The 13849-nt window shown below is 39.4% G+C and overlaps 1 protein-coding gene across 2 annotated transcripts in view; it reads right to left on the reverse strand.

The window, feature by feature from the left end:
• Window positions 1-13849, reverse strand: part of LOC126297616 (unconventional myosin-Va) — a 352002-nt gene that overhangs the window by 70909 nt on the left and 267244 nt on the right. For both annotated transcript variants that reach the window (XM_049988630.1, XM_049988629.1), the window contains 2 exons: window positions 4850-4981; window positions 4475-4671 (listed from right to left, as the gene is read on the reverse strand). In XM_049988630.1, the coding sequence (XP_049844587.1) occupies window positions 4475-4671; window positions 4850-4981 (329 nt within the window). The remainder of the gene's footprint in view (window positions 1-4474; window positions 4672-4849; window positions 4982-13849) is intronic.

Below are 13849 nucleotides of genomic sequence, written 5' to 3' on the forward strand. Positions count from 1 at the left end.
TTAGCTATTTTGCTTCTTAGTGGTTACATCGTCCTGCCAAGGAAAGACATGTATTGGAAGATGTCAACACATGTACACAACATTTTAGTTATTAGTGCAATATCAATGGACCACTTCAAGTTAATTATGTCAAATATTCAAATTTGCAACAACAATGAACAGATTTTCTCAGATTCATCCCCTTACAAGCACGATAAATGAATAATGCAGAGAACATACACCTTGTATGCAAAATCATTCAGTCGACGAAATATTTTGGGCGGCATAGGACAAAACAATCTATTTGGGGCAAACCTATAAAATATGGATTTAAGTTCTGCTGTGGAGGGCCAAGTAATGGATATCTGACATGGCTTGAACCATACAAAGGAGCTGGCACACTGTCATTAAAATATGTTCACAATTATCTTGTTTATGGAGTAGGTCGACCAGCTGGAAGAGATGCCATAGAGACAGTATTTTGACAATTTATTTACTTCATTTCACCTTCTGTATGCGTTGCACCTATGAAATATCCAGGCCACAGGTACTATAAGAACCAACATAATTGGTAAAGATTGTTGTTTACAGAAGGGAAAAGATTTGAAAAGGAAACCTAGAGGAACATTTGACTTCAAATCGGACAGTTCAGCTTCAAGAATAATAACAATGTTGTGACAATAGCAAAAACCTTCAACACTATATATCCAATTCATCCAGTAATGCGATATTCACATCCAGAGATGGATAGTAAGTCAACAACCAAGAGTCATTTATCACTACAATTAGTTTATGAGTGGAACTAACAGAGCTGACCCACGTATTTCACTCTACAGAGTATCTATCAGGGGTAAGAAATGGTACTTCCCCAGAATCACACATTTTGCTGATGTAGCTGAGCACAATGCATGGCAGCTCTACACGGAGGATGATGGTACATCAGATCACATGGCATTTCGTCGAATAATCATCACTGCAATTCTGGAATCAAACTACCGTGTTCCTACGCAGAGAGGAAGACCATCTAAAATGGCAAAAAATGATTCTAGGTATGACAAGCTGGAACATTATGTTGCAGATTTGCCACTAGAACCTGTTACAGGAAAGAAGAAACAACTTCACTGTCCCCAATGTCAAAAACCTAGAACATAGCGCATTAAATGTAGTGTAGCACTTCATGTATCATGTTTCATACTGTTCCACACAAAATAGTAAGGCAGTATTGCTCAAATGCTTAAGTAGTGACATTGTGTTAAGTGAATGTATATTTAGCTAAAGCCCTTCAAGAAGGACGGGCCGTTTTTCAACACCCATGCAAATAAAAATTGGCAAACTATTATATACATGTAAGTTTCATTATAATTAAGTTATTAAATAAAGTTTTTATTAAAATTCAAACAAAAAATAATTCAGCCTTATCTAGGTCAACTTTTATAGGTTTTTTCCCTTCTCCCCTTTTTTTCCAGCTGTACCACCTAGTTCACTCACTCACTGCTTGATAATGAATTCACTTGCTAAGTGTTACTATGGTGTTCTGCTGAAAGACTTTTATTGCAATAAAAAAGGAAGATGAAAGGGGCGGTAACCACCAAATATGAATTTTTCTTTAATATGAACAAGTGTGTTCAAACTGTCCTGGAAACATGCTTACAAACAGCAATTGAAATATTACAGATTTTAAGACAACAACTAAGAAAATAAAGCTAGTTTAGCTGTTTGGGCTCTTAGAGCCCACACTCAGCACTCACTTCAAAGAAATTCAAATTTGACTGAGGACAGTACAGTACAATGTTCAGTATTCTTCCCTGTTATCACAGCTGTCTTCCATAGTAGTTTTGATAAAATAACAGTCCTCAATCTTTCATTATTTTGTTGATCCTGCCATTTTTACAACATACAAATCTATAATTTTTCTGTAGCAAAATATATTTACAACTTTCTCTCCAATCTTTGCCAGAAATTCACAATGGCTTGTGGAAATTCTACACAATGAAATAATCTTAATAAATCTATCAAATGTAATCTGCATATGACACATACTGACACACAGAAATGATTAAATTTACAAATCAATGAAACATTATTGTGCATGCATCCAATATCAATCTGATGGTGACATGTGCTGTAATGAGTTCTTTCACAATATATTGATCCAACATACACAATTAATGTCAAGCAGAACAATTCTGAACACAATAATTGTGTGAAATGCAGGTGCTAATCGCCAAATGTAGACAAAAACCAATTCAGGATAGTCAGCAACAGAGTCACATATGATCACAATATCATGGGCAGGAATGAAGTAAACTCAAGGGTACAACTTGTATGCCAATTTATCCTCATATACGGTGAGACTCTAAAGAGCATACAAGGTAAAGTGTTAAGTAAGAAGAAAATAGACTATAAAGGAACCACAATTGTTATAACAATATACAAAATGTGTAACATAGTTGTAACAACAAGTATTACAACTAATATTGGGCAAAATACGTCTTCACATCATATAGTAAGTTAAAAATGCAATTTGCAGTCTTCCAGATGTAAAGTAAGAAGGTATGCTGACACAGGTAACATCAACCATCTATCTAGGAAGCAACAAAAACAATGAAGATGTAACCACATTTATATTAAAGGTGAAGCCATATGTGTCTTCACATGACACGAAAACCATAGGGATGGTAGATTACAAGATGATGATGATGATGATGATGATGTAGCATAAAAACCTTCTATCACTGTAGTTTTCTTTTCTTCCATCTTTTGATGGCACACAGGGCTAGATCTTAAATATAAATGTACATTTAAAAGTAAAGCTTGTTTACTATGACAGCATCTTTGAACCTGCCATGTTCTTGACCATGATATTGTGATCATACATCATTCTGTTGTTGACTATGCTGAACTGGTGTCATTTGTAGTGATTAGTGCCTGCATTTCACACAGTAATTGTGCTCAGAATTTTTCTGCTTTACTGTATTTATGTACCTTGGATTTTGAAAAATGTATGCAATGTAAAGCTGGTCTCATAATTGCATATTTGATGTAGTTATCTTCTTACTAATGTTTTCACTGTAATTTTTTGACCTTGCAAATATTTTACTGCAATTTTGTTTTGTTTTTGTACAGTGCCATGAACATGATCCTGGACTGAAACTGTTTGGTAAATAAATTGCATTAAATCAGCATTTGTGTTATGCATTTTAGACATTATATATATGCGGGTATCTGCTTCGACAAGAAATTTAAATTAGTAGATTATTGTCTCAAGTAAGTCATTGACTTACAAAATATATAGTTTCAATTTATGACACAAATAAGGAAGGTAGGGAAAAAGTGGGGTATGTAGTGCACAGACAGTGTAATCTGTTTTGGAATATGTGGATGAGCATTGTCCTACTGAAATACAGTTCCCAGAGCCCACTGAATTGATGGTCACCTTTGATTAGACATTAAGGGTCTCTTTCATAAAGCAACATGTGCATTCGAAGAATAAGCTCTATAGCCTGTTGGTACCATGCAGCCCAAACTGTGACATACTATGCTAGGAACACATTTTGTTGTTCACTTTAAGTAAACTTGCACTCAAAATTTTTTACACACATACATACCAGCACTTTTACAAACCTAATTTACAATATCAGAAGTCATGATGAATTGTCAGTTTTGGACCACATGGAACAGATAGGAAAAAAAAGGGAAATGTTACGAACACACATGAAATCCACAGCATTATATTTGGTGTGTGTGTGTGTGTGTGTGTGTGTGTGTGTGTGTGTGTGTGTGTGTGTGTGTAAGGGGGGGGGGGGGGGGGGTGAGGGTAAACAAAAGTAAACAAGTATCAAACATGTAGCATCGAAGCTCTTTGGAACTTAAGCTGATGACCTGTTTTCTTGTTCACAATGGAACTATTAAATTGCAGTTTTGGTATGTATATAGAATATGTCCTTATTTTTCAGATGTTCTAAAATTCTTTGTAGTCCCAAACTGATCCCATTCAAGTGAAATTCTTTTGAAAAACTAAAACTGTATCTTGAACTCCTTCACAGGAGTGACTTTTAAGTGACCACCTACCAAAGTTCATCAAAGTTTCTAGGTTGCAGGGTCTAGCCTCTTCTCGTTAGTCGATGTAGAAAAAAGAAACAATGCTTTTATTTCCTTCCTCAAGCTTGAATGTTTGTGTAGATGCCCTACTAGTGTCCCGGTTCTCAGTCTGTATTTGGGTCATACTACTGTTGCTAAAGAAATATATTCAGTCACTAAAGAATGTCCACATAAACTACCATCCTCTGAAACCTCTGACAGTGATCATTTGAGACAGCTGTCACCAAACAACAGCACACTGTGTTTGAGGAAAAACAAACAAACAAGAAGAATCACACTTGCCAACAGCTATGTCTCTCAACAGAGTTTCTGACCATTACACAATGGACAATATTAAATGTAATAATACTAAATTTATTAGGAAATAAAATATTAGACTATGCAATTACAACACCTTGATGGAAAACCAGCAGCACTAATTCTTATTGTTTCCAGAACACCACAGGCTCTCAACTGCTGAACAGCCCGCACTGGATTGTATTCAAATGGAACTTTATTGTCATTTGGCTTTATACATCTTACATAATGTGGAGTTGTAGCATTTAGTGTTGACATCAGCATATTCAATGAATCCCTGAATTGTGATCCAACCTGCACAAAAGTTTGATGTTAAATCAATACCACAAGAAAAATCAAGGTGCAGAAACATTAAAAAATGCAGTTATAATTTATAAATTAGATTTAACATTCTAACTTAATGTGGCTCCAAGGCAACTATAGAATTATGAACTACATATTTATTTGCTTCAGCCCAACAGATATTTCTCACTGTTTTCTTGTGCTGCTTGGAAGAGGCAGGCATTGTTGATGATGGTCTTGCTGCTGCCACTTTTATCTTTGCTGCAGGAACTGTCAATTTGCGATTATCTTCTTCTTTGAAAAGCTTTCGAATCAATTTATTCTGTAAAATAAGAAACAAAGTAACTTGAAACATATTTCTCATACACAAGAATAATAATGGCTCATAAAACTATACTATAAAACCATATTATTAAAAATGGTAGTAATACTGCACAATTTCATCAAACAAACTGAATTCAATTTCAGTGAATTGGAAAAGAGTAAATTACAGTTCAAGTTTATAAATACTATGAAGTTAAAGTAAGGGATTATAGTTACAGGATAAATCATGAGTAGTATTCACACACAGTCATTGTCATTTAAGATACAACACTGCCCACGATATTAATAGTAGAGTAAACATTAAAGAAGTTTCATGTAAGGACAAAGAGGTAGAACAATAGATACTGGTGTGTGTGAGCGCGCGCACGCACGCATATGCGTGTGCTGTTGTACTATACTAAGCATCTTTCAGTGAGCCATGATGATCCTCATATGTACTCTAACAAGCACAGCACAGCATTTTTAAGTTGATGGCACCACAGACAGATCAGTGGACAACACATACAAAATAATTTTAGTGTGAAGAGCAGCAAAAAATCTCACCACAAGTTACAATGGATAAGTTCCCGAAAAGCAAGAATTATGGTGGTCACGATTTTACTATTCAGACTCACTACAGGAATAAGTTACAGAAGTGCACAAACCAACGAATTATCCTAACATAGCTCATGCCTACACAAGGTCTTTCAAAGACTTCCTTTTCATTAACAGCCATGTTGTTTTGTATTTACTTTGATGATACTCCTTAAAACTGCAATGGACACTAAAATTTTGTTGATCACAGCCAGTTTTTAGATGAAGCAAAAGTCTCATAATGCAATGAACAATGCCAACCTCTAACCATTAACACTGGCCTTCTGCATGTCTTTACAACACTCCCTATTGTTACATTAATGAGCACTAAACTATATGATATTTTGAATAAAATGTTCTGTGGCATCCAGCCAAGTCAAGTGGTTAAAATGTCGTAAGGTGTTGACCAGGTGCTCCTTGCCCACACAAGTGCCACGACTGCCGGTACACACTTACATACTCCAGTTGGTGCTCACGGTATTCCCATATATGACTGTATGTTGCTTCTAAATTCCATGCACCTGCTTCAACATTACATTTCTACATTATATATCTATATGGAAATGTGGAGAAGCATTAAACATCTAGGGAAGATACCCACTGAGAAGGCTAATTTATTGAGATTGTTAGCCTTCACTCCTGTGCTGCCACAATGAGAAGATGATTCCAAAATCCGCTAGGATAGCCCATCACCGTCGCACCTTCACCTCCAAGAGGATATTTCATCAGATTGCTTCGTCCTATTAAGATGATGACTATCATTATTATGAGTTTAAAGGGACTAAACATCTTTTTTATCAGACTCCCATTTCACTGAAAATTCTCTTAAAAAGATGTGAAACTAGAAAGGGAGAGTCATCAGCCTCACAGTTTGTGAGATTATCATGGTTGAAAATGTGTGTTACAGTAGCTTCAATCACATGGTTAAAACTGAGATAAAACCCAGGCGGCTGTCCACTGAAGGATACACCAGTAAGGATCATCATCATAGTTAGTACCACAAATAAAGTGACAAAATGAAGATGGTATGGATTATAGAATTGATTATCTCAAACAGTTAGATAAATAAAATACATAGATAAAAATTCAGAAATGTCTGACAGTGCAGAAGGAGACAGTAACTTGAATCCACGAAGAGCACATTTCACAGTGAGAGGTTCACAGCACATCTATCAGACATCAAATGTTGACGTGCGTTCAACTTTTTCATAAAATAAACTTTCCCCTCAGGGAACATATGACTTTGCTAACTACTATTCCATCATCTGTAAGTGTCTGCGGTACGAAGGCAGACATGTTGGTGGCTTGTCTCAGATCAGCCAGCTGGGCACAACCTGTGAAAATATGGGCTATCATGAAATTACTGCCACAGCTGCATTGGGTACAGTCCTCTTAACATCAAAGGGACTCATGGATAAGCCTTGTGTGACATACATTATTGGCACAGCATGATGGCGTCTTTCCGAAAGGCTTGGAGAGAAATTGCCATGCCCTTGGTTGCCCTCAGATTCTTTAATGTTGTGGTTTCCTACAATTCTATATCCTGGGTTTTCAAAAAGTAATGTTACAGCTGCAATCTTAGATCTGCGACCAGTATTACAAGTTCAAGTTTGTATCTTGTGGCTACTTTAGCCAATTCATCAGTGACTTCATTTCCTGGAATACCCACATGGCTCAGTGTGCAGAGCTGAGGAGGTGTCTTGGCTGTTAGTGCCCAAGAAGTTTATGAGGATCACTGTGATATGTTTTGTATGCAGCTCATCGAGTCACTACAACCGTTAAGTCCTTTGTGAGAGTTTTGTGTGTATGGTGATCAACTCTGCAGTGTATACAATGCATGCACTTAGCAGGGAATGCTTCTGATGTGACTTCTGTGTGCAAAAGCACAACCAACACCATTTCTACTTTTGATCAATCTGTGAAGATGCATATCTAACTGGCGTACTCATGAAGAAACAAACGGAATAAGTTCCTGAGAATGGTGTGGTCAGAACATTCCTCAGGACTGCAGAAGAGGTCCATCTAAACCATAGGATTGAGTATGTACCACAGGATATGCTGGGAGGGAACTCTATGAACACAGACAAGTTGGGGAAGTTGGAAATCCTTGCATAGAGCATCCAACTGTATCCCATTGGGTGACCTATGTTTGGTCGATTCATAAATAGTCTGACTGGTTGGTTGTGAAACAGAGTCAAGTAGCAATGTTGGATAGGCATTTGACAGACTGTGACTATATAGTTAATCAAAAGTTGCTGGGATCTGACCCTCAGGAGGCTGCCTCCACAATGGTAAACAGGGTCTAACAAGCACAGTACTGATGGTGCCGCCAACCTGCACACAACACATCGATACTCCAGGCAGAATAAAAGTAAAGGTCTGTAGAATCACAGGAAGACTCTGTTGTCTTCCCTAGGAAGTGATGCTGAGAAATTTGAGTGTATTAACTTTCCTCGTGCAGTTTGTCTTGAACTGGCATCATGTGGTAACCAGGTTTACTAATTGTCAAATAAAGGGCCCAAAACTTTGAAAGCTTCAATGACTTCTCCTAAACTGGTGCTCAGCGATGCGCATGCTGTTGAGCTGTAATACAGATTTCCACATACAGTAATGGTGATACAGACCCCCCACCCCACTGCAATCATGATACCTCTAACTGTGACAGCATAGAGGATTGCATTGAGAACTGATACTGAGGGATCCCAGTTTTATGTACATATTGTTGCAGTCAGTTGAACCTTCTGGACCCACGACTTTCTGAGAGATAGGAAATTCTGCATATAAGTTGGTAAGCAGCCTCAGAAGCCCCAATCATGCAATATAGCCAGGCTGTGATGGAAGCAGGCAGTATTGTACACCTTCTATAGGTCAAAGAACACAGGGATCAGGTGTTCACAACATACAAAAGCATTATGCACTGCTTATTTCAGACAAATCAGTTCATCTGTTGTGGACCACAGTAGCCCAGGGCCACTTTGAAATTGTGATAGATGTCCACAGACTTCAATGCATCACATCATCATCGAATGACGATTATTCAGAATAATCTACACAGCCCATTCATTAAAGACTGGTCAATAATTAGTCAGAATTTCATGGTCTTTTCTCAATTTCAGGATAGGAATAATAAACCCTCCCACCACTAGGAGGTAAACTCCCCTTTCCGCTAAATAAAACTTAAAAATCCAAGGATGTGTTTTAGGCTGGTGTTGTTGCTAAGGCACTTCATTGTGGATTTTATCAGACCCAAGGACTGTGTTTCTTCACTCTCCAAAAGTGCTACAGAGCCCCCATTCACTAAATGGAACACTATATGATTCTACGTCTTGTGCACAAAAGAACAAATCATTTCACTATGCCACGTATTTCTGGGTCAGGAAATTAGGATGGTATTACTGCATGTGAATGCGTCGGTGAAGTGTCCGCTAGAAATGTCAGCAATAACTGAACTATCTGTATGAATGTCACCATTGAGGGAGAAGGCAGGTATCGCTGCTGGCAGTGAGTGGCTGTGAATATGGCCGAGTTTAGTCCATACCTGGGACGATTGAGTGTGTGCCCTCACAGATGATAAATATTGTTCCCAACTCTACTACTTTCTCTTTTTATTAGAAACCATGCCTTCACTCTAAATCTTCTCAATGCTAGTAAATTTTCTGTGTAAGGATTGCATTTGTGTCATTGAAGTGCCTTTAGACACTCTCCAGCAGCTCCAGTTTTTACTCCAACCACGGTGGCACGGCTATCTGATGTGGACTGCCTGAAGAATAGAGTATCTTTGCTTCCACAGTGTGTATAATCCTTTCAATAGCATTTTAAACGACTGTTTCCAAATCATTCCCTTGACTAGCTTCAAAGTTGCTTTGGAGATAAAGCTCGCAGTTGGCTTTCCATAGTGACCAATGTGGTGCATATTCCATTGGTTGGAGGTTTGAGAGAAAGTGGTCAGTGTAATGAAGGTCACCTCTGACATAGCACTGGGTCAAGGGTCAGGTGGTTGGGCTGCAAACTGTAATATACAGGGTCAAGTTTCAGATGAGATTATCTCGAAAACTATACATCGGGAAATAGTGGGTAAGACAAGTTTGTAAACACAAAGGGGAACATAAAATGATACTACACGTGACCTCCAGCCACCACCCTCTTAGGTGGGGCAAGGGCCAGCTTTTGAATCTTAAATGGAAACACCCATTTTCTATTGCAGATTTGGATTCTCCATAAAAAAAAGTAATCACGTTTTGTCTGAAATATTTTTTCAAAGTATTGACAGATGGTGCTGTAATCGAGAAAAAAAGTAAAATTGGAAGAGAACTCTGATTCATTTAGAATTATCCAAGAAAAACGCATCAAATCGATAAAAAACATGCACCAGTTCTTTCGTTACACCAAATTAAGCTATTTTTGTACAAAATGTACTATATCCTACTTTTAGCGTTACCCAGGAACAACAATACGGACATAGTAGAATGATGTTCCCATGGGGTGCTTCATTATTGAGAGTCCCCTTACCTCCCTAATTTGGGGTGCTTAATTTATGAGATTAGCCACGAAGAAATTGTTCAAAATTATCCCCATTTCCTCCAATGCATAAAGTCGATCCTCTGCAAAAGTTGTCCACAGTTTTTAGCAGCACATCCCGTGGTATGGCTGCAAACGCTCATCAAATGCTTTGTTCCATATCGTTTTGGGTTGTGGGCTGTCTTTCATAAACAATATTTTTCAAATAACCCCACAACAAAAAAAAAAAAAAAAAAAAAAAAAAAAAAATCAGGAGATGTTAGATCTGGTGAACTTGGAGGCCATTGAATTGGTCCGCCGTGTCCTATCCACCAACCAGGGTACCATAAATTAAAAAATGTTCCATACATTTTTAGCATAATGGGGAGCTGCTCCATCCTGTTGGAACCACATTTGTTGCCTAGTTTGTAAATCAACATCAAGTCATCATGGAGAAGTTTTAAATTAGATTCCTCAGTAACATTTCGGTCAAAAAAAATACGGTCCTATCAAGTAACCATTTAAAATTCTACACTAGAGCATTAACAACCATTTGTGTTGATTGTCAATGGGTCCGTGCCAGTGTGGATTGACAGGGGACCAATAATGACAATCATGATGATTTAATTTGCCATTGTTTTTGAATGTGGCTTCATCGGTGAACATAACGTATCTAAAAAAATCATTGTCACCTCTTATTTCCAAGGCCCATCAGCAGAAATGCACGCATATTTGCATATCTTTCGGCGTTAATGCCTGTGTCAGTGTGACATGATACACATGATATTTATGTGCCTTCAAAATCCTCAAAACAGTTGATTTCAGTATGCCAGTTTGTCTCTGAATCGTACGACTACTAATTTCAGGATCCAGTTGAACACAGGCGAGAATGGTAAGAGTACGAGTGTCATTTTCATTGTGTTCGCGATGATGAGGTGGACGGTGCATGTATCCATTTCGAGCTTGTTGAGTGTAATTTCGAAAAATGTTTATGCTTGGATGCCATCTGTCTGGGAAACGATCCACATACAATTGTGCAGCTGCAGCATAATTGTTATGGCATTCACCTAAAATTAACATCATATCAACAATCTCTGTAGGAGGATAGTGAGCCATGTTTTGTTAAAGAATAATTTCCTTTCGTCAATTGATGTTTACAGTTCACAATCTGAAAGTCAAGTGACATCTGATCACATTGCACCGACCTTTATACTGAGCCATAGTTCACAGTTTGGCCACAGTAGCGCCACAGTCGGGTGAATAATGCAGTTGTGAAGAGTTCCCTAACGTAGCCGTCACGGTAACTCAGCGTGTTCGGTCAGAGGGTTAGTTGCCCTCTGTAATAAAAGAACTGAGTTAATGGATCAACTACGAACTGAAACGGGTGTCTTGCGACGTCCGCACTGAGCAGATACAATGAACAAAAATGAACAAAATGAGACTAAGAAAAAAGAAAAAAAAGAGAGAGAGAGACAGAGAGATATTTTAATACCATTCCACTTCCCTCCATCAAAAACTGTGGCGTGTAGGATACATTTTGTAAAAAAAAATAGCTTAATTTGGCATAATGAAAGAACAGGTGCACATTTTGTATCAATTTGATGCGTCCTCCTCAGATCATTCTAAATAAAACCAAGTTCTTCCCCAAATTTAATTTTTCTCAGTTTCAACGCTATCTGTCAATACTCTGAAAAAAGTTTTCAGACAAAACTTGATTACTTTTTTATCGAGAATCTGAATCTGCAATTAAAAAAATGGGGGTTTCCATTAAGATTTTAAAGTTGTTCCCCGTCCCACCTAAAGGGACAGGGGCTGGTGTCGTGTAGTACCATTTGATGTCCCCCTTTGAGCTTACGAACTTGTCTTACCCACTATTTTTACCCAATGTATAGTTTTCAAGATAATCTCATCTTAAGCTTGAGATGGACCATCCTGTATACAACTGCCTATGTTCGCTGGAACATAATGAAATGTGTTGTAGATCCTGTGTTAAGCTAGCAGACTTCCACTTTTGAAATTAATTGCTCCATTATTTGCCCCTACTAGATGTGTTTGTGCTGTCACACAAAGGACTGTGGGCACTGAAGTCACCCAGTATGAGAAATGGTGCAAGCAGCTGTTCCACTAGCCTGTGATATGGTACATATCTGTCTTGGATAGTTACATGTTTCAAAATGAGGCAACATGTCCACTTACATATGTACCTAAAAATCTAACAGAGTAATACTTAATCACTGCTTTTACTATAATACATGTTTATTTTATGTTAGAGATTTTCTGATGGCTACATCTTTTAGTAATAAAACCAACTGAGTTCCACACAAAGCTTCATGAAGATTTGCTGACATTAAATAAGTAAACAGTATTCACACATGTGACTGACTAAATGCCGGTGGATCAAAAAAAATCATAGGAGGAGGAGGAGGAGGAGGAAAGGGGGAGGGGGCGTGGCATACCAGTACTGAGCTCAAGCTTTGACTGGTAGGTCCAAGTAGTGAATCAAGTGTGTACTTAAGAAAACTATGTATAGATGGATTCTTTTTTTATATAAAAAAAAGAATGGAAAATAGCAAGAAAAACATTATACAGTCCTGGAAATTGAAATAAGAACACTGTGAATTCATTGTCCCGGGAAGGGGAAACTTTATTGACACATTCCTGGGGTCAGATACATCACATGATCACACTGACAGAACCACAGGCACATAGACACAGGCAACAGAGCATGCACAATGTCGGCACTAGTACAGTGTATATCCACCTTTCGCAGCAATGCAGGCTGCTATTCTCCCATGGAGACGATCGTAGAGATGCTGGATGTAGTCCTGAGGAACGGCTTGCCATGCCATTTCCACCTGGCGCCTCAGTTGGACCAGCGTTCGTGCTGGACGTGCAGACCACGTGAGACGACGCTTCATCCAGTCCCAAACATGCTCAATGGGGGACAGATCCGGAGATCTTGCTGGCCAGGGTAGTTGACTTACACCTTCTAGAGCACGTTGGGTGGCACGGGATACATGCGGACGTGCATTGTCCTGTTGGAACAGCAAGTTCCCTTGTCGGTCTAGGAATGGTAGAACGATGGGTTCGATGACGGTTTGGATGTACCGTTCACTATTCAGTGTCCCCTCGACGATCACCAGAGCTGTACGGCCAGTGTAGGAGATCGCTCCCCACACCATGATGCCGGGTGTTGGCCCTGTGTGCCTCGGTCTTATGCAGTCCTGATTGTGGCGCTCACCTGCACGGCGCCAAACACGCATACGACCATCATTGGCACCAAGGCAGAAGCGACTCTCATTGCTGAAGACGACACGTCTCCATTCGTCCCTCCATTCACGCCTGTCGCGACACCACTGGAGGCGGGCTGCACGATGTTGGGGCGTGAGCGGAAGAGGGCCTAACGGTGTGCGGGACCGTAGCCCAGCTTCAGGAGCAACAGTGTCCCTAATTTGCTGGGAAGTGGCGGTGCGGTCCCCTACGGCACTGCATAGGATCCTACGGTCTTGGCGTGCATCCGTGCGTCGCTGCGGTCCGGTCCCAGGTCGACGGGCACGTGCACCTTCCTCCGACCACTGGCGACAACATTGATGTACTGTGGAGACCTCACGCCCCACGTGTTGAGCAATTCGGCGGTACGTCCACCCGGCCTCCCGCATGCCCACTATACGCCCTCGCTCAAAGTCCGTCAACTGCACATACGGTTCACGTCCACGCTGTCGCGGCATGCTACCAGTGTTAAAGACTGCGATGGAGCTCCGTATGCCACGGCAAACTGGCTGACACTGACGGCGGC

The sequence above is a fragment of the Schistocerca gregaria genome, chromosome X (genome assembly GCF_023897955.1).
Source record: "Schistocerca gregaria isolate iqSchGreg1 chromosome X, iqSchGreg1.2, whole genome shotgun sequence".
Lineage (NCBI taxonomy): Eukaryota > Metazoa > Arthropoda > Insecta > Orthoptera > Acrididae > Schistocerca > Schistocerca gregaria.